The sequence below is a fragment of the Gouania willdenowi genome, chromosome 1 (assembly GCF_900634775.1).
Source record: "Gouania willdenowi chromosome 1, fGouWil2.1, whole genome shotgun sequence".
Lineage (NCBI taxonomy): Eukaryota > Metazoa > Chordata > Actinopteri > Blenniiformes > Gobiesocidae > Gouania > Gouania willdenowi.
Window position 1 is genome coordinate 24906970 of NC_041044.1, and position 27128 is coordinate 24934097.

Here is a 27128-nt window from a genome sequence, read left to right on the forward strand (position 1 = left end):
TGATCCGTGTGGCCTAAACTAGGATTTCATCTAATACAAAATGATCAGGATTAGCAGCTTTAAACCAATCACAAGTGTATTTCCTTCTGCTACCATCAACATGTCGTATCTGTTTTATCCTGTACAGCGTGGGTACTCATTTACATTTGTACAATAGTTGTTCCGTTTCTAATTAATGTGATGAGCAGCTTTAGGAAGCCCAGGCTGACTCTTAACAAACATCAGTACATCTGCAGGGAGATTGCAACAGCAGCACTTTGTGAGGCAAACAGTCACTTGAAGAAGACACTGAGTGGATAACAAATCCCATTAGTGCAGTGTATCCATCTCTGTGACAGGGGACTGATTCCACCCTTGTTAACTTATTTTAAAGAGTGATGACAGCGGAGAGAAATATTTTGGAAAGGACAGACACGTGGGCTTAATCTGCTTTAACAAAGTCATTTGTCAATGTTTTCATTGCTAAATGATTAGGAGCCCGCTCAGCAAGAGAGAGAAAACCAATATGTAGGAAGGCATGACTTTGTGATATTTTAGTCACACTGTGACACCTAAACAGGGTTTCATATTATACACTGAAGCCATTGATTTGATACAAGACAGTTTAACAAAGTGGTAAAACCCCTGCCACCAGCTTCCAGTTTTAGAGGCTTATTCATCACAAGAGCTGCTCAGTCATCTATTGTCATCTTCATAAACTCTCCTGTATCATTCATCCTCCCACTGGCCCTTCTTTTAGATCCTATTCTTTTCCTTCCAGCATTGCATGTTTGGTACTACATCATAATCTTGTTAATTCTTCATCACAACTCTGTATCTCTACACTGGCTTTCATCTGTTTTTCTTACATTTCTTTTACATTTGGTCTCTTTTGGACCAAATTAGCTCCTGCAGTGCACAAGCCTTTTACTGAATACCAAACAACATCTATTGTTTATCTTTGTTTAAAGTACAGCTTCTAAAATAGATCAGACACATGACACTAGCTGTGGCTTTGAATATTTCTGAGTAGATGTACCAGCTATACACCCTTTTTTAAGTTAAAGTATGCAACCAGCATTTTAATCAACAACATCCATTTTTACCAAACGCTGACAGTGTTCTGGTAAACATAGACACTTTTGACTCTTTCTTTCACCTTCTTTTGGTCCCTCCATTGTTGCTCCAGTTTAACATCCAGGCGGTTGGCAGCTGTTGTCCACTGCTGCGCAAGTCTACGAATGCGACGCTTCATGAAGCTGAGGGATTCCTTTCCTGTGCCAACCTGATCCAGGAGTACGGACAGGTTTGTGCGAAAGGCAGCCTGACCAGGAAAGAAAGAAAAGAAAGGAGAAAACAATGGAGAATAAGTCAAATGAGGTGATGAATGCAAACCTATACTAGAAGTGATAAAATGAGTTGTAGCCGTGGAAGTCTTTTTTCACTGTGATGCTGAATTGGAATATGGATAAATGTATTGATTCAGTGACCTGCTATAATTGATAAAAATCCTTCTCATTAAATAAATCAATTTGAGCTTTGGGATATAATGAGGTCAGACAGGATAAACATGATCATGTTTAGGGTAAAAAACTTTTTGTCTCAGAGATGTAAGGTTTTTTTTTTTTTAAAGGAAAACCTACAGGCTTTGGTTAAAATGTTAAAAAAGATACAGTTTTCAAATTAAAAAAAGGCTTTAATGGGAAGCTCAATCCTGGAAAAACAAACACAATTTCTTCATAAGTTACGATAATAGATGAAAGATGTAAAATATCTCATTTCCAAACCAAGGCTTTTTTATGTGCCGCCATCTTGGCTCAGCATGACTTCTGTTAAATATGCACAAATGTAATTCACTGTTGAGTTATTTGGGTCACATTAAAATGGAAATATAATTTTTATCCTTGCAGACATGCTGCTTTAGTATTCTGAAAAATCCACTGCAGGCAGCGTTAAAGATAAAGGCAAGGTAAAACAAAACACACGCGCCCGCATGTAATGTGCATCCTTTCATTTTTACGCTTTCCTAGCAACATTGTGTTCACCTTCCTAACCAAAGTCCTCTGAAAGCAGACAGCCTCGCTGTATTCATATTATCTGAGCAGGTATCAACTCCCCCATCCTACTTATTCCACATTTAAATTCTGAGCCCCTGATCATCACTGCACACGTTGGCCCCAGAAGGCACCTTGAACTGTTCTGAAAGAGAAGTAGTTAAAAAAATAAATGTTTAAAACACAGGAAAACTTTCTGGCTTGCAATGAAAAACGATTGTAAAATAAAAGTAGATATTTTAAAGAATTTTCATTTCCCTAAAGTCAGCAAAGACAAACTGTTATTGTGTACTAACTTGTGCACAGGAATGCTTTTAAACTCTTTTATGACCTTAAAGACAAAGTCATGAAGGAGAGCAGAGGGTAGAGGATAATTATACAAGGATCAAGTTTTAATTAACTTAGAGTAAATGGGGTCGGGTGAAGGTTAATAATTGAGTAATGACAGGGCAGACTACCGTGAATACTGTTTAATCATCTGTTATTTAGTGCATGTTATTAACAACCTTCAAAAATTTCCATTTTGCTGCCCCATGGTCATAAAATACAAAAACGCAACTATTAAACATTTTGCATTTGCAAAAAGAAGATACCCATATGTCATCATTAAAATGTCCCATTTGTCAGGCCTGACAGCAGTAAAAGTACGACTTCCCATTTTCCAAACATCTATGTATCAGATACAATCAGTGATAAATAAACAGGGAGAAACACAACAACAGAAACAAATTAATTAAAAGGTAAAAAGGACATTTATGTTACATTATGCAAAAAACCTAAGTCGTGTGTTTTATTTATAACATTTTAATTTTGAGAACTGCACAATTACACAAAACAAACAAATAGCTAAAACTATTTTACAATAGTGTCTTTATGGTACTACAGGATGTTGAAAAACAAAAATGGTTGTTTTGATTTGATAGAATAAACTAGAATAGCTTTTATTGTCATTGAACAACATACTGTAGACCAGTGGTTGCCAAACTTTTTGTGCCCAAGGCACTCCAAGGAACAAGTAAAAATCTGAAGGCACACCTATTGTGCAAAAGAGTCTTTATAACACGTGTTATCACTCATATCATGTACAATATCACGGGCGACCGTACAAGAAAGCGCTCCATTTTCCCTCTCGCTGTTTCTCTGTTTTAATGTTGTCCTACAGCCTTTGTCACAGTCTTATAATTCCTGCCTGCACAACCGTTGCAACAGAAAAATATTGCTTTCTCGCTTTTACTTTTTAAAGAATTGTTTTTTTTTTAAAGAATTGTTTTTAGGTATAGAGTTTTCCTCTGTATTATGAAATGAGTGCATACAATGTAGTAAATTAAAATATAATTATTTTTGTGTAGATGTATATTGCAATAATAATGTATGTGTCAAGTGTCTTTTTTACTTTTACAAAAAAAGTAAAAAAACTTTGAACACAAAACACAATGCAAATAAGTTCATCATTTCTCATCAAACAACGTAAGTACAAATAAACACAATTTCTGGTCACTATACATTTAATTCGGTAAAAGCATATTTTACATTTTTTTTTTTTAATTAAATCAATGCAGGTAGTAATCTGTAAAATTAGGCATTAACTAAACAAAAAACTAGGTCTACTTTTATATCCTGAAACCATTTTGCTTATGTTTATCACTTATATTATCACTATTTTAATTTTAATTTAACAATTTCTCAACAGAAATACTTTTATATTATACTATTTTCATATATAAATTACATATTTTCACTCTGAATTTTATTAAAGAGAAATTTGCTGTATTTTATATACTAACATATTTTAGCCCTTAAATACATAAACAAGGTTTTAAACAAATTTCAAACTATTTTCCTCTTCTCATATAAACAACTTAATTAACCCAGCAAATGAATTAAGCAAATGAATTATACAATGATGAGTTCACATTTGAACAGTCCAGTCATTATGAGCGTATTGTGCACAGCCAAAGGCTGTTTATAGGGTGGCTTTCATCAGTGCGATTGCGCTCACCTGTTGAGGTGCACCGCTGAGAATCATGCGCGCACACGGAGCAGTATGAGCGCGCGCTGGCATGCGCTTGCAGCGGCTCATGCTTGACTTCGGAAGGTGCGCGTGCCAAAAATGACGTCACCGCGCAACCCGCGCTCGGAGCACTTACAGATCGCCGCAATAGTATGGTTGTCACATAATCCTATGGCACACCTGGACTTGCCTCACGGCACACCGTTTGGGAACCACTGACATATACAACAAAATGAAGGCGCTCTCCAAGAATGACGAATGACATAACACAAAAATAAAATATAGGAGCAATAAAGAAATATAAATATATAATACTACAATAGTACTCAGCACACTATATACATTACCATAACCATAATCATAACCATGATACCGGTTAGCCAGAAAGTCACTCTGATTTAAGATCTTCAACGTTAGTAGCCAATAAATCAGTTTTGTTTCTCAATCCTTCTAATAGCTAGATATCCCTGAGCAGTGAGCACTGGCCTTACTTGTCTCTTTATTGGCTTTGGCAGTTGTTGTGGACGCTGGGTGGGGGGGCTGCTTTGATTCCTCCAGGCCAGTGGGGGGCAGAACCACTCTACCTCACTAAGGTAGATAAGGAAGGAACAGTCTGAACCATCCACACCGTAGTAGGCATAGCAGGGGTCTGACGTCCAGCGGGCTCGCATCCACTGAAGGATAAACACAAGGAAACTACTGTTATGATTGTCTGAAACTTGTGCTGAACTACTTGGAATTCTCGCACAAAAACTTTTTCCCTAAACAATGAGGAAAATAATAAGAACAGTTACTTGGATTAAAACGTTTGTTTCAGGTTGAATAAAACAATAAAAAGTTAAATATGGTAGAATGACTGACTTATGACATCGTGCTCCGAGGACAACCACACGGATACTTTTAATAGATGTACTTTAACCAATGAATCATTTATTGCGGCAAAATGTAAATTTAATAACACGAAAAATCCAAATTTATTTCAGTCTACATCAAATCATCAGTCCAATCAAGTTATGTCACTTTCCACCAAGATTTCAGCCATTTTCATGAATGATTTCATGAATGAAGCATCTGAAACACTCACGTCCACTTTGCCGGGGCACTCTGAAAATCGAGGATCTCTGGGTACTTCACACTGGCTGGAGGTTCCATCTCTCACTGCTGAAAAGAAACCAATAGTACGGTGATTTTCTTTGAAAGAAGAGCTTTGACGTACCAAAAATTGAACTTTGTTCAAGATTCGCTGAAGAAAAAAACCTTATGCAAAAGTAGCAAAGGTTTGTGATATTGTGAAAAAAAACTTTGGAAAGGAGATTAAACATTCCCTAGTTTACATATACAATTACAAACAGATAGAAACATTATTTGATAAACACAATTAGCTATTGTGTTAAAAAATATTCAAATTTCATCTTGTAGAGGTGCATGAATGTGTTTTTTTTGAGGCGACTTTCTAATTAAAGAAAGGATTATACAAAGAAGTGCATAATAAGTGTTGATCTTTCTGCCACTATACATTTCTTTCTTCTGCTTCTTATTTGACCCTGTGATTCTGTATTTGGTTTATGGATTTATGTTGTTCGAGGTTAAAAAAAAGAAAAGAAATAAAATCGATCAATATCTTTAATGGTTGAACATAAGTAGCATATACTTCCTTTAGCCACAGTCACTACTTTAACATCCACCCAAAAGGCTGTGTGGTTTAGCTTGTTCTAGACTGCTGGTTATAATGTGAAAATGTAGCGAGCGTAATAACACAGCACCATCAGCCACAGTAATAATATACATCAGCTCATTTAGCAGCTCACAGTGCTTATCGGAGCAATTTATTAATTTAGCTTTATTTCTTGTAATCAATTAATTTGCACAAAATGACTGAAAACTTGAACTTGTTTAACCCAAAGCATTCACAGTAATATTGATGTTAATTACTGCGCTTAAATAGACCGTGGACATTTTATTCCAATTTTCCACTCCCTCTCTAAACATCATTTACTTTTTATGTCATTTGCATTGTTCAAAGCTAATAAATCTCCCTTTTTTTTCCCCTCTGTGTCGCTCAAGCGAGAGAGAAGCAGAGTTCAGAGAGGCAGAAAGAGCGATAGCAGCGTAGCATGTTAGAGAAAACAACCAGAGCAGCTTCCTCTTCAAAAGTCTCTTCACCCTGAGCTTTTCAACATAGACATACGCATGCAAACAATATTAATAAAACAGAGCCTGCTAAAGCAACATTTGATATTGTGGTCAAGTAACCAGATAAAACTTGACTTCAGTCCCCCGTGAGAAAACATGAAAGCATCCGAGCTGAAGGAAGTGTAATTCCGACCTTGCTTTCCCTTTTCATTTTCTTTTGCACAAGCCTGACCATGAGATAAATAAACCGTCACTGAGCCATATGATAATAAATTCTGCCTGCAGTGTTTCAATTCATCTTTGATTATGAGTAGCAGCACTATTTTCATTTTGCCGTTGTCGCTGTAGAGGCAGAGGGGAAAACAAAAAAAAAAAGAAGTCATGTTCATTTGTTCTCATGTAAGGAGTGGGAGCGAAGGATGTTTGATATTTGCTTATCTTTTCATTAACAATGCGCAGAGGATGATAAAACACAGGAAATTAGCCAAATACAAAAAAAGCAAAAATGACACTACAAAAGGCTGAACTTGTTGAGAATTCAATGGTTTTTAAATCCTAGGTCACAGCTTTTATTCTAACTGTTGCTTTCATTTTAAAACATCGCATTATTATAATGTTGTTCCGTTTGTTCAATGTTTTATTCCAAGTACACGTCAAAGAAAATCACTCACTGTCACAATAAATCTGTGCCTCTAAACAAGTCAATGTCGCTCTGTTTTAGACCTGCACTCTCTGTGTATCACTTTGCATGTGTGGGTCTGGAAATTTGTGGTGTTTTCTGCTGTGTTTGGTGTTGATCTCCAACACAAGCTGACAGATGTGCATTTGTGCAGCAATGCTTCCAGTTAAAAGCTAATGAACAGTTACTGTATGTCATGCTGGTATCTTTTTATTGGAAGAGTTTGAATATAAACTTTATTTAAACACCAGTTTTCATAGTCCCCATACTTTTAAATTCTCCTCACACTGGGAGGACAACACTACATAATTTGACTGTAGTTTGATCTTATCCTTTTATCAAATGTGCTTGGTTATATACTCCATATGGCTAGAGAAAAATAAAGAAAGCATCATTTCAACAGATCAGAGTAATCCTTTCTTTTTTAATTATAGCTTTTACTTTGGTTTAAAAAACTGCATTCATTCATTTTTCACCACTTCTCATAGTATCTGGCAGCTGGCCCACCATGGACATGCAAAAAAAAAAAAAAAAAATCTGTTAACATATGTATGTATATATATATATTTATTTTATTTGTATTCATAATCATCATCAATATTTTATGCAGATACTTAGTCCAGTATTTAAAAAATAAATAAATAAAAAAGAAAAGCATCACTATTTACAACAAACAGCTGTACCAGTGTCTCAACAGTTCAGACTGGTACCGTATGGCACTGAGCTTAACCTTAGTCAGGCTCATGATGATAATGTTCGTACTCTCATCTCATAATTATTATTTTTATTTTATTTTTTCTGAATATTTTTAACTTATACATAAGCATTTGGCACTATCATGGCCATCGTTGCACTTTATTCATTCATTTGTACATTCATTCATCTTGCACCTTATCATTCAGTTTACCTTTCAACCTGTGTGTGTGTATAATTATTATTATTAGTGTTGTTTTTTTAATATCTTTGCCCTTCTAATTATCCCTTTCTGATTCTGATTCACTTTTTACTGTAGGTATATTTGTCTTTCTAAATAAAATCTATGACACATATTAAAAAAGGCAATTTTTGATTTGACAAAAAAACACAAAAACATAGAAAAATTAAATCAAGTTGAGAGTTGTCAGCCTAAAGTCATGGTGGGGATACCTCGGCCTTGAACCATACTATTTTGCAGGATCTGCTCCATTCGGATTGCCATGTTGGACAAATTTTGGGCAATAGCTTGGATCTTCTCCACCAATCCGGCTGGTTGAAATCTGCACACAAAACGTACAATAAATGGTTAATAAATTCCATTTTTCAAACAGGAAGGTGTCAATCCAACTTATAGGTGAAGTTCCTATGTAAAAACAGGCTTTAAAAACAGTGAAAAATAGATTTGTTTATACAGAATAACAGAGTAGCAGCTCCTCGCTGCAATAAAACGCCTTTCCAAAAATGTTACCTTTCTAATAATACTTTTTGTGGTTTTCATCTCTTATTTTTGCTTTTTTCTTGTTTTTCTTGCACACCTCACCATTGCCCCATTTTTACCCTGCTTCGGCTGCTTCTCTCTTTACATCGAGGCAGAAGTAGATGTGTTAGTTGAAGATGCAAATTGGTAGACACTTGGTTGGAGCGTGAAATAGAAAACGACCTGCACAGTTAATACCACTTCCTTACTGTAGGGTGAGAGTTTGAATTCACTTAAAAATATTGTGTTTGCATGCATGCGTTTGGATGTTTATGTAAGTGTGCCAATGACATAAAATCCATTTTTGTATATTTTTCTATTTTTTTGGTTGCACTTACGGAACAGAAGAATCACGATTAGTGTTGACCTACAAAGCTAAAACCCCTTACACATGCACACACACTAATGTCCATTTACAGTAAATGCTACAATTTCCATTTAGTGTCTCTAAATGTGTGTGTGTGTGTGTGTGTGTGTGTGTATGAATATGTCTTTTAGACTCACTACTCAGCAGATGGTGGAAAGGAAAGGATAAATGCAACATAATGACACATCACTGGGGATGATGGTACAAATGATGGATTTTATGTGCTTACATTTCTGTTGCTTTATGTAGGGCACACAAAGGTAACAGTTTATTAATTACCAATTTTTTTTAATTTTTTTTTTACATGCATTTTCATCATCTCAGCAGCAACAGAATTGTCTGTATGGAACAATGAAGCAATGTGCTAACCTACATAGGCACAAAGCTGAAACTAGGGGAGCATAAGAATCAACTGAATCCATATTTTCAAACTGCACAGAGCACGGCTTGCCCCAGACCAAGTTAGCTTTCAACATTATTTTAGGCAATATCAGAGGTGTAGCCATCGAGTTTGGGTGGAAAAATAAATGGGAGGTTACACATCAGTATTCCCCTAAAACAGTAGGTTTTAAATGTTGAACGTTGTTCCTACATTCATGTATTGCAAACCAAGTGTGAAACCAATTCTCCCATATCTTGATTACACCTAATTGCTGAAAATGTACGACTTATTTTAATGCACTGATTCACAAAGATCTGAAATAAAGGGTAGTAATCCAGTTGCTTCCCTAAATCCTTTGGTGACGCAGTTTCCTCACCTGCTGCGTGGAATTCACTATAATAATATTAATAATAATACTTTTTTTTTTGTATAGTGCTTTTATAGTGCTCAAAGATGCTTTACAGGGATAAACAATAGGTAAATACAGAGGCACAATGCAATAAACAATAAATAGACTACAAGATAAAATGGCTATACATTAAAAGCAGTCTGAAATAAGTGGGTTTTGAGGTGTTTTCTGAAGGTGAGAAAGTCCAGAGGGTTCAAGAGGGTGGGGGCGGCAATAGAAAAAGCTCTGTCTCCCCAGGTTCGACGCCTGGTCCTGGAGGGAGGGGATAGGACAGAGGAGCGGAGGGAGCAAGATGAGGTATGGCGATGAAGCAGGTCAGTGAGGTAGGAGGGGGCCAGGTTATGAAGGGCTTTGAAAGTAATGAGTAGGACCTTGAATTGGATGTGCTGAGGGATAGGAAGCCAGGAAGAACAGGATTGCAGCAATTATAAGTGCACGAGCAGAACCGGTGAAGACCACCACTATTTAAATGAGCGTTTTGCTCCTTTAACGTGGAAACGTCATTGCGCACAAGCACACTGACATTTGAGGAAGTTACATTTCAGGCAGATGGACTTCTCTGTCTGCTGCACAAACATTTAATAATGTAGAAAACTAAATAAACAAATACATTTTTTTTTTTTTTTTTTAAAAAAACAACTTAAAAACCAAATGTTCCCCCCCCCCCTAATTTAATGTGGGTGCTCTGTCAGGACCTGTAACTTTGCACTGATCAATCCATGAAAAATAGTCTGATTTGGTTAATGCAGCAAGTCTGTCAATCAGTCAGCATTTTTTAAAGATGTTGTACTGACCTTAATCCAGTAGGTCTGCGCAGCGCTGTGTCACACACACTCATTGTGATCACCACTGCATAAATTACACATCTGATCCACTGATTCTGGCCTGACATCAACACGACACAGACTGGAGCAGTGTGTCCGAAGCTACATCGATCCATGGTCATATCCATATAACCATCTCTGCGCACAGCGATCGTCTGCACCACAGCCGCCACAGCAACTGGAGCCTTTTTTCATCTCCGCTGTGTTTTCTGTCAACTGCGTGTGTGTCTGCACCTGCTTCTCAGTTGTACTATTTTTTCGTACTAAAACAATCACTGTAAACAGTTCCAGATTTCATGGATCGCATTGCGTCCCCTGCATTCATTTATTTGCATTTCCTCTTCCCATAGTTTTGCTCCCACTGGGAGATCCGCCTCCTATGGATAATAATTAGAGGGAAACGCGCTAAATGGAATGAGGGCGCATTCTGACACGCTGAAGACGAGCAGTCCTGATTCCCTGGGCTTTGTACTCCTTATTTTAATACCACTAAACCTTTTGTGAATCTGCCCCTGAAGAGCAGAAACAAGCACATCTTGCATGCATAGGAAAATCCAGAGCAAATGGTTCTTCTCATCGGGTGTTTTTACTCCAAATTCACATGCAAAGTAGGAAACAACAATCACAGTTTTGGTCAGACAGGGGTGTGTGATGTCAGCTGTTTTCTTCAATGTAGCTATTGATTTGGTGACGCTAAAAACATCTGAAGGTCAACCAAGAGGAATAAGATGGACTCTCTTTTCGCAATTGGAAGATTATTTAAAATGTGTGTTATCACTCATTCATTCCATCATTATGCTTGATACAAAGTATTTTAAGCAAAATAAAGGGGGTACTTGGATCCAGAACCATTGGTTTAGCCTATACAAGGCCAAAAACACTTTGAAAAAGTTTTCCACTTGGGGGGATTAAAGGTTATAATTGTGCCTGAGAGACACAATGTCTTCTCAGGAATGTGGGTAACCCCCACAAAGTTAAGCTCACTTCAGGGGCTTGGTTTCTAGAAAATGCAATTTTCTAATCTTGGCTCTAATGTCTGCTACAATGTGAACTCATCTCCAGAGATGAGCACACTAAGGAAAGTGGGGCTGTACATACAAAGAGATAGAGGGGGGCTCTAAGTCATTAAAATGGATGAGACTATGGAAGGAGGAATGCAAAATGAGAGCTAAGTGCTGCAAAGATAGAACAAAATTAAACTGGAGAAAAAAGATACAATGTTAAAAAAAACATCGATTTGACAACCTTTGTGTCAAGAATTAGGAGATAGACTAGAATCTATTTATTTTTATTTTTTTTAATCAACACACATCTAGAGTTAACATGATCAAAGAGGTACAAGGACATGCATATTTGATGGACCAGTGTTGCAAACTACATTGAATGCAACTTCCTTTCTTTTGAAGAATGCATGTAGTTGGATCTTCACCGAATGAGGCCAACAAAGCAGAAATGACAATGACAAAATGAAAAAAAAGAAGCAGCAGAGCCAGGAGACTCATTGACAAATGCCAAGTGGATGTGGATCACTGAAAACAAGCCATCACGGGTGAGATTCATGCTAACTGGAAAGACTAAAAATAAAAATTCATCAACCAAAACTAACCGGGCAAAGCAAGTGACAAGGGGACATTGTGTGATAGTAGGGCGTGACAGTACTTGTGTTGCTTTTTGTTCCCAAAGAAATGGAAATTAGCTGTGCTGTATACAAAATAACATAATCCCAGTACTAGTGAAAAAAAGACAGAAATGTCAGCGTCACTGCTTTCAGCAAAGTTCTTGCATTGACTTAATGCATTGGTGTGGAAAGAAGTTTCCCCAGAATGAGTTTTGTTCCAGGGGCTTCTTATATGGAGGCTTTGGATAGACGACACAGAAAATAAGTAGAAATAGGTAGATGAAATACCCACGCCATGTAACATATCTTTGGGAGAGCTTATGCCTAAGGGCAGACTTACCAATCTCTCTTATCTACTGCTCAAAAATTTAAGTGAACCAACTCATCTCTCCCCCTCCCTCATCTCCCATGCTCATTTTCCCATGCTGTCCTTCTCTCATCCTGTCTTGTTATTTCCCTTAGTTTTCTGCTCTAAAGAGTGACTACCCCGTGGGCGAATCGCAGGCTGGGGCCTCAGACATCAAGTCCCATTCACTGCTACATGGGAGTGCGTCAGCATCAATGAAGCTCACACAAAGATTAGATTTCTACTCTGTGTGTATATGTGTGTGTGTTTGTCTGCATGTGGCTTTGCATTAATGGCTACGTATTCATGGGCTCTTCCTTAGCCCATAGTAGTTCATAAGTTTTTTTTCCTCATTTGCTCCTCTCCCTGCAGTACAATCACACTTCATGCTCAAATATTACATCAGTACCTTTAACTTACACTCTCACTTACTGCATATATGTAAAGGAAAGGAAAGATTGAGGAGTGAGGAAATAAGGAGGCTGACGTAAAGACAAAAAAAAAAAAAAAAAAAGTGAAGTAGATGTGGTAGCGAGATAAAGAAAGATTGCAACTGTGGCAGAGAGAAAAGAATGATGGAATGAATTTGATTGGGCTAGAGAGACTTAAGTCATTCTTGTTGTGCCTGTGTGCGCATGCTCGAGTGTGTGTGCATGTGTGTCTGTATATTAGTGTCTATGTACTGATGGTCAGTCCTTAATCCTGCTCTGACAGAGGCCTGAGCTCCATCTCTCACCCAGACCAGCTTTAACAAGTGTTACCTTAAATGAACCAATGCACACATGCTTTACACAATTACACAGATTTTTCTACGCCAAATGAACTGTGGAGATAAGATTGATGGCTCAGTGTGTAGTAGTACACACTAAACATCTTATGTCCTGGATATAAAAAAAAGCAAACACACATTTGTACAGACTTTATGGCCACTTTCCTCTGGTCAACACAGGCTGACAAAAACTGGGATTTAAACCTAACAAAATTAGTATTTTTATTCACCATGAATATAGTAAATAGAATATGATTTCAAAGATCAGACTCCTGTCGCATATATAGATGTATTTCTACACATCATCAAGATTATTTCTTTTTTTGCATTTGAGCAGTAGGATAGGGAGAAGGAGGGACTCCACTATTTATCTTTTATTAGCTTGAGCGCCTTGCTCAGAGGCACGCAGTTGTGTGGAGGCAAGTGTTACCCGGTCGCACCAGTATCTCTTACGTGCATGGAATACAAATGAATAAACTTTGGATTAACAGCTGGTTTCCTTAACATCAAAGCCACTGCTGCCCCTCTCGTAGGTATAGGAGGGCGAAAACACCAGTGACCCCTGTTTCCATCCAGGGAGTCCCTGTGGACACTGTAGAGGACTACAAGTACCTGGGGGTGTGCTTTAACAATATGTTGGACTGGACTAAAAACACTGAAGCTGTCTACAAAAAGGGCCAAAGCCAACTCAGGAGGTTGAGGTCCTTTAACATCTGCCAGACAATGCTGAGGATGTTCTACGAGTCTGTTGTGGCCAGTGCAATCTTGAGTGGGTTGAGGGTCGCAGACAACAACAGACTAAACTAACTGATCAGGAGGGCTGGTGATGTCACGGGGGAGGAGCTGGACACCCTGAGAGGAGGATGCTGTCCAGGCTTCAGTCCATCTTGGATAATGTCAGACACCCTCTCTATGACACACTGAGCGCCACAGAAAATGATTCCTGCCTGTGGTCATTAAACTCTATAACACCTCCCTAAGATAGTCAGACACTCCCCCTTCTGTAACCTGACTCAAACATGGACAGTCTTTTTCATTTTGCTCTTTTTGCACTTTCTGCACACAATTAAACTGTACAGTTGACATTTTATATATGTATAGTTATATTTATATTGTTTTGATATAGAAGACGTAAGACAATTTAGCCTGAGTTTTACATTACGATATGCGATGTTGGGCTGCCCCTAAACTAGTAACTAAAATAATCTACCAAAGCAACTCTAATAATCTACAACTTACTGGCAGATCCACCAACTTCCACCTTACAGTGCTGCATCGTCTCAACATGTCACACATATACTCTTAATTACAATTAAGTTTAAAAGAGAGTCTGTAGCTGTTTCCATTACAGATTTTTGCAAAAATAAAAGCGATATTTCAAAGGAAAACGGACGCTCCAAACTTCCTGATAACACTCAGTATTGCTTTTCTGTTTCACGGCTATAATGGCAGTAAGTATAATGCTTAGAAATATCTCTGACTCCTCTCCTGTCTGCATGTACCGCGCCATATTTTCTCATAGAGAAGTGGTCATGTGACAGGTACGTCATGTCATGTGACTTGGTATGTCACGTTCTGTGACGTGTATCTGCGGGAAAAGTGTTTCCATGGCGCTTTTGCGACACATTTCAATATTGAAACGTCTGAAATTCATCCTCATGAAAGTGTAAAAACGTATTAGCAATATGAGTGCTTTTTCAAAATTCAGGTGTTTCAATTACATGTTTTTATTGTGCTTTAACTCAGCTTTTTAAATGTATGACCCTTTAAAACAAAGATGTTTACAAAGCATTGGTTTTAGGTCATTGGTTGCAGTGTTTTAGAAGTTATTACTTCATCCTCACAACAAAAAGGGTTTGAATATGCTCAGGTGGAAACCTGGCACATTTCTGTATGGGGTTTGCATGTTCTCTTAGTCAATATATTAGGTTTCTCTAGGTCCTCTGGTTTTCTTTTACAGTCTAAAAACATGAATCTGAATCAGATAGGCAGCCTGTTCAGTATGCTGAATTATGCCCAACTAGAGTTGGAATAGACTCCTGCAACCCTCAACACGATATACACATGAGGAATGAATGAGGATTTTGATTGAACAAGCCTTTACGCGAGTTTGAGTCACTAACAAAAGACAGGTACACCCAAAGCAGGCCAATTCACACTAATAGCCTAAGAGAAAAGCTGCTTCCTCCACATTAAACAGCCCATTACTAGACATTGATTGCAGTTAGCGCCAACATCAGACCAAATTAATCCTCCCATCCTTCCGCTTCAGTGCCTAGAAGCAGATCTAAACCTGAGTGCTTATCTGAGATCATTTAACAGGGTTTGAGGACGAAATAAGAATTCTGTCAGAGTACATTACATCATTATGGCTGCGTTAAGTCAGGCGGTTATGGAAAAAATGGAAAAAGTAAAAAATGTTTGACTGGAAAGAAGGCACAAGTTTCAAAAAGTGTAAAAACGGATACCTTATTGTGATTGGTGCAAAGTGAGGAGAAGCTTAATATAAGCTACAAAGTCATAGTTGGCCTGTCCGTTATCATTTGATGCAATAGGGAGCAAAGTAAAATATAATACAGTAAAGAATACAAATAAGCAGAGGTGGGTAAGTGTGCGGTTACTATTACTTGAGTAAAAGTAGAAAGTAGCTGTTCAAAAATGTACTGAGGTAAGAGTAAAAAGTACTTGAATTAAAATCCACTAAATAAATAACCGTATCAGGTACGAATAAAAAATACAAATCAATATCTTTACCAAAACAAGGCCATAACAATTATGAATATAATTTTACATTCTCATAATTTATGTCATTCTTTTTTTTCTACAGTTTTTTTACTTCATCAGTCAACAAACCACTTAGTTTAACCAATATCTTTCTCCATTTCAATGATGCAATCTTTTAGATCAGTGGTTCTCAAACTTTTTAGGACCAAGTACCCCTTTTTCTTACATCTTATTTCCTTTGTCCGACTACAACATTTTGATTAGAAAACGATTTTAAAACAACTATAGAGCATAATGATGGACTGAATGAGTGATAACACACATTTTAAATAATCTCATTTTGTAAATCAGTGGAATGAAACAGTATTTAGTGTAGTGGATATCAAGAATTTCTGGTGACACCAAAGACATTTTTTTCATGTTTGAGCAGATATATACAGTACATATATATATTACTGCATTTTAGTTAAACTAGATTCACAATGTGAAAGTATAGAAATACAGTTGTTTAATATTGTGTAATATTCGACCCCGAGGTTGAACACTGATTTAGTGGGTCCTGGAGAGATTAATTTCTATTGTTTTTCCAGACATCTCCCACCAGGTGTGGGACCCCATTTGAGAAACACTGTTTTAGACAATAGATAATTACAGTGGCTGTCCATTTGGACTGGTGGGGCCTCTTCTGATGTCACTGTCATATTTGCATGAACAACAGAATTGAAATTTCCTCAAGAAATGAACCCTTAAGTCATTTCAAGAGCCTCCTTGTGACTTCAGCTCACCAGTGCCACAACACACACAGACGGCCTTTCATTGAAGGACTCAACATATCCGCACGATTTAACCCAAGAGACAGAATCAGCCAGTCAAACGTTATTTACTTATTTTTATAGACTGAACAGTGAACACCCTTTGGCCAACAGTAAAGTCTCCAGAGTCACCATGGAATTCTATCACAAAAAGAAGCTTTTACAATTTCCTTTGCTCGTCCTTTCTTCTGCATCACTTCTTTTACACATGAATAGATTATCGACAAACCCTGCAAAGGCAGATACACCAATGAACTGTAAAGAGTGAAAACTCAGAGTACCTGTTGATAGCAGAGCTGAGCTCATCCAAGCGCCTCGCATCGGTGGTGGAAGTGTTGTCGAGTTTAGACAGGCTGTCCATCCTCTTCAGTATCACCTCCAACATGTCACTGATCTTCCTCAGAACGCCCCGTGACTCCATGCCTCCAAGCACTGAGTAGAGAGGCAGACAAAAAGAGATGAATAGAAGGCTGGAAAATCAGTGTACACACATTGAGCTAAGTCGAAGGGCATGGCTACTATTTATTGGCTCAGTTTTGATACCTAATATTCAAAGAAAAGACCTTGCACACAATGGCTGATGGTTCAGCGATGTTCCTTTTCCTTTATGGGTCAAAACAATGGTTCACGTAAGAGCATTATTAATACACAACAGCAGTTAACACAAGACGAAATGGCCATTTAAAAGAAAAATGGTTTGTAAAATGGACTTTCGTGCACATCTTGTTCTGTTTTTTCTGTCTTCTAATCGTAGCCGGTCATGGCTGATGCCCTCCACTATTGATTCTGGCTTTATTCCTGTTAAAAGGCAGTTTTTCCTCTAAATCGCTTTTTCTTAAATGGGGGTATGCAATGGCACTTTAGGGGGTACTTGAGAGAGAGGAAAATTAACAAATGAAAGCATTAAAAATATTGGGTTTTGTAATGTTTATTTTAAGTTAAAAATTATAATGACACTGAACATTACCAGCAATTCACAAAACAACAACAAAAACACACAAAATAAAAGAGAAATATACTGAAAAATAAAAAGATCAGACAAACAACAACAAAATACACAAAATGACAGATAATAATTTAAATAATACCAACAACACACGGAAATGATAATAGAAATGATCTTGATTACAACATGAACTAAAAATACCAGGGTCAGTCTTGGTCCCACATCAGGATTAAATTATAAAAAATATAGAAACAATTCTATTCATGAGGCAGTAAACACTGTTTCCTTCCATCATTATGCTCTATAGCTGTTTTTTCAAAATATTCTGAGCAAAATGTAGTAGTCGGACAGAAGGGGAGACTTGCATTCAAAAGTAAGAAAAAGAGGGTACTTGAGCCAAAAAAGTTTGAAAACCACTGCTCTAAATCATTGCTTATGGAAATGTGAAGAAAAAATCAAATTCTTTGAATTTTATGTCATCATTTGACTATGTTGTAATGTTGACACAACTATCATCCGGGATGGGGACGAGTCTGCCTTCAGACGTGAGGTGGAACAGCTGGCTCTCTGGTGTAGTCAGAACCATCTGGAACTGAACCCGCTCAAGACTGTGGAGATGACAGTGGACTTCAGGAGAAATCCCACCCCACTCCCTCCCCAAAGTGGCTACTGTGGACTATTTCAGGTTCCTGGGATCCACAATCTCACAGGACCTGAAGTGGACCTCCCACATAGACAAGAGGAAGTTCAACCTGCCCCAGGAGCTGCTGATAATGTTCTACACCTCCATCATTCAGTCTGTTCTGTGCACCTCCATCACTGTCTGGTTTGGATCTACAACCAAACTAGACAAACAGACTACAACGGATAATCAGGACTGCAGAAAAGATCATTGGTGTCGATCTGCCCTCCATCCAAGACTTATACCTGTCCAGGGTCTGGAAACGGGCAGGTGGCATCACTGCAGACCCCTCACACCCTGCACACAATCTGTTCAAACTCCTCCCCTCCGGCAGACGCTACAGATCACTGTTCGCCAAAACAACTCGCCATAAAAACAGTTTCTTCCCCCAGGCTGTCACTCTGATCAACACTATACAGTCAAAGAGTGTCAGACCTGTTTCTGTGAAATAACCCTGGAACTAAACATAACCCTGGATCAATCTGTCACTGAGAATGTTCATGTACATAATATTTTCATTTACATGTTCACCTGCACTACTGCACTATATCATTATTATTATTATCTTATCTTGTTATTGTTATCTTGTTATTTTAGTTAGTTTTGCACATATTAGTCTAACTACAGTTTATATTTATGTTTATATTTTTTCTAGTTGATTGTTATTATTTAATGTTTACTCTATTAGAGAGAGCACAGTTCAAGTCAAATTCCTCGTGTGTATAACATACATTACTTGGTCAATAAAGTTGATTCTGATTCTGATAGAAGACTAACTCTATATAATTATATAAATAATATAAACTCATACAGCATCATCTTAAGATGTCAATTGAGTTTAGAAGGTTTTATAGCCTCATTAGCTAGCGTTTCATAGCACAAAACACAGTGCAGTTTGGGATTATCCTTATCCCCAGTCCAAAAAACCCCCACATTTTATGCTATTGCTATGGTATTTTCTCTTCCCTTCAGTGCTGGTCTTTCTGTGTTTATGTGGCCTTTTACAACTTTCAGCAGGTTGTCACTTGCTGGCAAAAAGCTCCCTTGGGATTCGGTGTGGATAGAATCACTTGACGCTGTACCACTTGAGGGATATGAATCACCCTCATCATGACGATGCACTTTTCCTGTTATGTCAGAGTTTCCTTTTATTTTCATTCCAACTGACCCCTTTTTGAGCACCCGATCAATCTTCAGTTTTATGATCTTTGACATATGATCGTAAAATGCATACGTGCGTAGTTACAAGGCATGTTGCAAAATAGTGAAGTAAAACAATCGCCCTCATTACTGACACAATTTCAATTTACAAAGAATTTACATAGATTGTGAGTCAATTTCAGACAGTTATAGAAACAATATAATTATAATAATTTTAGTAATATATTTCCCAAATACATTAACACAGTTAATCCCAAACTGAGGGTTGGGAAAACATTGCTGAAAAATTGAAAATGATGTTTTTCTTTGCTCTCAAAGCACTTTATAATTACTGTTCTGAGATATGTGTTTAGACATTTTTTTGTTTATTCATATTTAGTTTTGAAGAAGAATAGTCACAATTTTTTACCTTTTTTTTCTCTAAAAATGTTTCTTTGAGAAAGGCATTTATAATCATAATTTAGACAAAAACACACTTCAAAGACACATTATGGCTTAGTTTTTCTTTTTCCTCAATAAAATTATTGACTTCCAGTATTAGAACTTGCTCGTACAAACATTGGGATGAATCATACCTTTATCTTGTGTTTATCTGAAGCTTCTTCTCCTTATCTGCAGAAACAGTATCGACCAGAGCTCCACTCAAATATACTGCCATTAACTTAGTTTTGTTGAAAACCAGACACTGTCTGGTCATAGAGTCATCACATGCTTAGCAAGATAATTTTGAAAAGACATAAAATATATAGACTGACCTAGTTCTGTGCCTGTATGAAGGATATTTTCATTTTTCACAATTAGCTATAAAAGCAAGAAAGTTATGTATGTGTGCGTGCGTGCGTTTGTGGTGTTCGACCTGAAACTTTGTCAACGGCTTCCAAATACCCTAAGTGTGTGCATTTGTTATTTTGGAGTAATTTGGTGCTGCAAAACATTCAAAACGTACATTTTTTTTTTGTTTTTACGGCTCCCTCTTGGTATTGAGTGTGGTACTTCCGGTTCCGGGTCATCCGGTTCATGACGTTACTGTGTCGCAGTTTGTTCAGGTTTTTTGTACTCCTAAAAGTTATTTAAGTTAATATTTCATGGTTATTTAAAATTATTCTAGTGTTCTCGTATTCCTACATAAAAGGTAAAATATATACATATATATGATATTAACTCCACCTTGCGTGAAATATCTTCTTTATCAGATATTCACAGTTATTTGGATCAATGATGCTGATCATGGTACCATGATCATTTACACTTTAAAGGCCTGGATGAAATTTCTATCCACATTAATTAACAATCCAATAATAATACAATCAGGGTTGGGATCAATTATAATTGTAATAGCGTAACTGATATTTACAGTTATGGCGTAATTATAATTATAATTTTTAAAATGTGTCACCATTGTGATGGTAATTGAATTGTAATTAAGTAAAGATAATAGACTTTGTAATTGAAATGACCATGGAAATTCAATAAAAACTGTCAATTGCAATTTAATTAAACACAAAACAGTTCTCTGGCTTACATGTATGTAGGTATTACATATTAAAATATGTTTCATGTTAGGTTTTCCCATTATCCTCAGTGAATTTTCACAATCATTCAGGTGGTAAGAGTTAAGGGTTAGTGTTAGGATGTAATAGATTGTTTTTTTTAAATAGGGACGATATAATCTAACAGTGTTAAATTATATCTAGAGCCCTAGTTGGGCTTTTACATTAGACATTATATAATCAATGCACTAAAATATAAATGTAAAGATGATAAAACAACATTGTACACACATAAGAAGCCACATACAAGCAACACAACGATATATGAATAAAAATAAGTGAGTACAGATGTAATTGAACTTTAGTAATTGAGAAGTACATCGTAATTGACTTTCAGGAAAATAATAATAATTGTAATGCATTTGTAATTGGAAAAAATGATGGGTATTGTAATCATAATTGAACTGTAATTGAACATGGATAATATAAAATGTAATTTGAATACAATACAGTAGTACATTTTCAAAAAACCGCAATGAAATTGTCAATCATGGGGTAATTGAGGAACCAACCATTAATTACCGTCAGTGTAAATATAACCTCCTTGGCGTAGGTAATAAAGCTTTGTTGAAGACTTCTTAGAGAAAAGGTGCACAGAGGTCAGGATGTATTCTTCTAGCTTCCCATTAGACATTTAGCTAGGCCCATATTGACAGTGCAAACACCTGGATTACCCTGTCCGGCCACTCTGTCAAAGCCTGTGTCTGCTGCCTGACAAGCAATTACAGCCAATGGGCTCCTGTGTGAGCAGCTCCAGTGCAAGGTCATTGTCTGGCTCTGTCTGCCTCTGTCTGTCAGGCAGCAGGAGGAACCTGAAGTTCAGTGAGTTATCACCACAGTCATAGTCATATTCATCTGAGACTGTCAATGTCACATCCTTAGCCAGTGATCGATTGCTGTCAGGTTTGCTGGTGGGTTTCCTTAAAGACTTTTTGTGATCAACTGGCAATAAATAAGTAAGTAGTATCAATGAGATCAATGCTTGTAAATTCAATATGAGACAGAGGTCACATAAATAAATCAATTTTATGTTTAAACATCCTGGTAATTAAATAAAGGCTTTAGAAAATGATATCAGAAAACATATCCTGTATGTTCCTTTGGTGTAATGTCTTAAATGTCACTTTATGTCAGGGGGCTAGCTCTTCTGCGTGAGTCCGTCCCCTGACAAATGGCAGTGTCATATTGGAGTCACAGCAGACGCAATCACACAGATGGCAAACGACCATGGTGAATAATTTGAGCTTCCCTTGAAATCGCTTACTGCAGTCACCTTTAGCTTTTTGATACAATTAAAGGAAGTCATTTGGGGTTTTTTCTAACAGTGCATGACAACATTAACCAAATGTCATTTAATATCCCTTGCGTTTTAAGCTACAATACCCACTGTGATTTATTTACAGAAACTAATTTAAAACAAAAATAGTTCTGTGATCACTAAATAAAATCTCATTCATTCAGGAAAAACAAAACTATGTGATAATAAGTACTCTGGGGAAATGGCAAGAGAGTAAAGTACAGAAGTATTGTGCTTGTTTCATAACTTTTTTCAAATTTCCACATACCTGAATGTAGAGGTGAAAGTAATGGATTACAAGTACTTACTGTAACTGAGTTGCTTTTATGGGTGATTGTACTTTTTTGAGTATATAAGAAGTAAAGTAATGAATTACATTTCTATACCGACTTGTTACTAAGTGTTAATTTTTGTTTAAAAATGACATTGTGAAACTACAAAAAATAAAATGACCAAACAACAATCAAATGCACCACATCATAGCCGACCAACAAGATTAAACGTAATTCACAGTGCCAAAACTGCATTGAATGCTGGTTATTTTCTCAGGTTTCATTTTGAACTGACTTAATTGGTGTTATTTTATTTTTTAAAAGAATTGTACATTTTGACAAACCGTTGATTTTATACGGATGCCTTTGTGGAAAATGAATTAAGTTCCAATTTCCAATAGATATTTACTGTATGCAAGGGAACCGTGGCAAGAACTTGCGCTTAGCGCTCCCCCTAAAGGTCCCTTTTGGTTATGTCACTGTCGTAAAAACTCCGCAACCCTACCGCCTGCCCCACCCCACAGCTTACATGCACACCTTTGCTCTCCCAAGACGGTAGCAACCATCACTGAAAAATCCTAGTACACCAGTGACACTAAGGGTGCTTTCACACATATAGTCCCATGTGACCATGTGAACAGTATGATGAAGAGAGACAAGTAAAATAAATGAATGATGTGGAAGTAATATGGAAGGGAGTGTGGAAATGTGTGTGATGTGTTTATTTGTGTGCTGACAAAGCGGCTCTGAAGATGGATGGATGGATGGATGGATGGGTGGGTAGATAGATGGATGGATAGATATTTGTGTGTGTGCTGCCTGATAGAGTGCTGGGTTGCGAGTGTGTTTTGCCTGTTGCGCAATCGCGGCGCCGCGACGACAGTGTGTGATTGCTGCTGAGCTGTCACTGCATGGAGTTGCTCCGTTCCTCGGGCAAAGGTCTTCTCTGCCTTTTTTTGCTGGCTCCGCCATGATATAAGTTTGAGAAAAGTGAATTTGTAGACAACCGTGTGCGGCCACGGGGCTGGTCATAATCTAGCATTAGTTTGTATTGGGCTGTCGTAAAGCAGTACGTCTTGCCACCGGGTCAGAGGCAGGAAAGTTGCAAGTGCTGTTTTCTGGCCAGAGACAGCAGGGGTGATGAAAGACCCCCAATCACCCCATAAACACTTGTATTACCCTCACAGGGACTACGAGAAGGATTTATTGAGGTGAAAATGTTACTTAGTTCTGCTTTAACTGAGCTACTTTTTAGTTGTACTTGAGTAATTTATGTATGTCAAGTAACAGTACTTCTACTTGAGTATTGGATATATCAGTACTATTTACACCTCTGCTTGAAGGCAAATGTTTATTGCTTCATAGCTGCATTCTCCCCTGTAGTCTGTGTATTCTCCCCTCTGTCGTTCTGCCCCTGACTGATCGAGGCAGCCACCCATGAATCTGTATTGGCGGTTTCATGCTGTTAGGGGTTTTCTGTTGCACATGCAGATGTTCATGTAGACATGTTGGATTATAATGTTACGTGCTTTAATCCAACCCAGTCTCACTCCAAAGCGTGTAGTAACCGTTTGTCCAGTGCGTGATGTGTAGACGTTTCACGCAAACTCCTTTGAGAGCGTACAATGACTATAAACGCATCATCTGCACAGTGTTTGACTTGGTGGCTATGTGACCACATGACCAATGACAGAAAACATGGTGGGCGTTCCTTACATTTCCACTGGAACTTGCTGTATATTTAGCGCTTGAGGCTTTAGCTTTGTTTTGATAGCATTTTTAGAAATAAATGTATATTTAACTTTGGTAACATCCTACAATCTGTAGTTTAGTGTGTTTCGACGTACATTCTTTCTGCATTCTCCTGTTGCTATGGTGTTGCTAAGGAAGCTATGAGAACGTTGCGGATAGAAAATTGAATCACGGACCATGTTTAGTATTTAAAACCATACATGCGATTTATTTATTATCATCATTATTATTTATATTAGTTTACATTTGAATATATTTCCACACCTCGAGCCTAAAGCATTGTTTAAGTGTTTGAAACCTAGTAATGATGTAACTTTAAAAAAAGGGTGAGTCATTTTAAACCTAAAAATATAAATCTGCTGTAAAAATGTCCGACATTAATGCAATTTAGTTATTTTGGTTTTAGTTTTTTGATTAGTTTGTTTGATTTGTTACCAATTGACTGTGTTGTGATTCAGTCGTTGTATTTCTGTCAATGTGGTTGTCTTTTTTTTTTTTTTAATTAAAAAAGTTGAACCTGACAATAAACATCACAAACAAAATGGAAAAATTTTGAAACAAAAAAAAAAAATCAGAGGCTCTGTAATTGTAACATGTTTTATTCTAATATACATTTATAATGTACAGTATGAATATAAAACATATTTTTCTTGTTTGATTAAAAAAAAAAAAGGCAGGAGAAAAAACACGCATACCGCAGTAAAATCCCTTTGCATTACTCAGCTAGATAGAAAGACTGATACCGAGTGCCTAATGGCCTGTTACCAATTCAATCTCCAGTATATCCCCTCTGATCATTTCCATGCACGCATTCAATTACTACAAATCACATGACTTTTAATTATCGTAGGACAGGAGCTCTCCATTCATTTGCTAAAGAACAACAGGGCTAAGTAAAGACAGAACATAGTGAAATATTTAAGCTCTTTTTTAAATATTCATTCAGGATGAATAAGGTCCTGAATGTATATTAAATACATTTTCTATATGGGGCGACCATGGACCAGAGGTAGAGGGGGTCATCCAATAAACAAAAGATTTTGGGTTCAAATCCCACTCTAGCTAAGTCATCGTCATTGTGTCCTTGGATAAGACACTTCACCCACATTCCCACGTATGAATGTGGTGTGTGAGTGAGTGTTGGTGATGGTTGGAGGGACCAATGGCGCACTATGGAAGCCTCGCCTCTGTCAGTCTGTGCTATAGCTGTGGCTACAATAGTAGCTTACCACCACTGTGTGTGGAGTGAAAGAATAATGCACATCAATGTAGTGTGTCTACAGTGTAACTGTCTATGATAAAGCTTTATATAAAATCCAGTGCATTATTATTAGTAATGTAGAAGAAAGGCTCATTTAAAGAACTATGCAGCAAATGAAACATGAGGGAAATGAATTATGGCCTTGGCAATAACAATATTTTGAAAAATTATTCAATATGCAGTATGGCTAGGATTTCTTGGAGGATCGATAAGTTACCCTCAAGAATAGAATATAAGTGAATTCAATCGAGGCAAACACTCAGCAATAGGGGAAATAATACTATGATTGTTTTTATTTCTTTTTCTTAGCCTGATCCTAAAACATCTATATTTCATTTTAGTTTTTACTTTGTTTAAAATGTATCTTGTGGAGTCAAGGCAGACAGACAAACATCTGCACACAGACACATGGAGCAGTCATTTGATTTGATTTGCACATTATCTTTCTCTCAGTATTTCCTTTTCTTTATTATTTTGCAGCCTATATCTGCAGTATTTGTTCATGCAGCAACATTCGATTGTCTGTGTCCACACTTTGTTAAAGCCTAGCTTATACTCCTGCGTCACGAGCTATGCCATCAATGTGACACCATGTTTGACCATTCCAAGTTCTGCGTTGAGGGAACACATCACTCTGCAAATTATCGCGATGCCACTAGGGGGTTGTGGCATAAAAATACTTTTTTTTAATCTTCTGACTGCAGTAAACCATGTTTTATGTCTTGTAATTGGACTCCGTTTGGCAGTGCTTCAAATGTTGTGCAGCCATGAAGGGTAATGATAAAACTTATGGCACTTTATGTCCATTGGAAACTTTGAATCTGACAGATTACCAATGTCCTGTGGGGTTCCTCAGGGCTCTGTTCTTGGGCCCCTTCTGTTTAGCCTTTATATGCTTCCTCAAGGACAACTTTTACAGAACTCTAAGGTTGATTATCTGAGCTACGCAGATGACACACAACTATATCTATCACTGAGCCCAGATGACTATGGTCCCATATAAGTTTTGTGTGACTGCTTAGAAAAAGTAAACTTCTGGATGAGTGAAAACTTCATCTCAAATCAGTCATGCCAACATTAACCTGTGCCTTCCCTGACTGCATGTGTCTCAATGTTTTATTTTATGAACTTGCCTTTTAATATCTGGTGATTGTCTCTTATTAAATACTGTTTATTTTTTTAATAATATGTAATATGAAAGTGTGATATGTTATGTAGCTACATTTTTCACTGTATATTTTATTGAATATTTCCTTTGATTTGTATTCTTTTAGGGTGACATTTGAACATTGTGTCCAGGGACTACAGATGAAAAAATAGCCTTCTGGCTAAATCTGGTACATTTTCTATATGGATATTATTGTACACTGTCCCTGTTAATTAAATAAACCAATAAATAAAGTAAATACACATATATACACTATAAAAACACTAATACCACAATTTAAAAAGTGATTAAAGCTGTTATAATTGTTCAGAATTGATTACTCTGATTCTTATACTACAGTTATTATGACCTACATTAGACACATGTCATGATCTGGGACTAGTGGGTTGTATTTTGTTTAGCTTGTATTTAGCTTCAGTTTTATTCAGTTTAGTGTTTATTATTTACATTAGGGTTTAGTGTATTTTTGCCACAATGGT

At 37.1% G+C, this 27128-nt stretch overlaps 1 protein-coding gene across 4 annotated transcripts in view; it reads right to left on the reverse strand.

Moving 5' to 3' along the window:
* The window catches only part of LOC114467149 (alpha-1,6-mannosylglycoprotein 6-beta-N-acetylglucosaminyltransferase B-like), a 114773-nt gene that overhangs the window by 53359 nt on the left and 34286 nt on the right, over positions 1 to 27128 (reverse strand). For 2 of the 4 annotated variants that reach the window (XM_028453242.1, XM_028453259.1), the window contains exons 3-7: positions 16842 to 16992; positions 8003 to 8112; positions 5129 to 5202; positions 4536 to 4718; positions 1139 to 1303 (exon numbers count right to left, since the gene is read on the reverse strand). In XM_028453242.1, coding sequence (XP_028309043.1) covers positions 1139 to 1303; positions 4536 to 4718; positions 5129 to 5202; positions 8003 to 8112; positions 16842 to 16992 — 683 coding nt within the window. Of the gene's footprint in view, positions 1 to 1138; positions 1304 to 4535; positions 4719 to 5128; positions 5206 to 8002; positions 8113 to 16841; positions 16993 to 27128 lie in introns of all 4 variants that reach the window. The other 2 variants (XM_028453249.1, XM_028453233.1) reach the window with 1 other exon arrangement.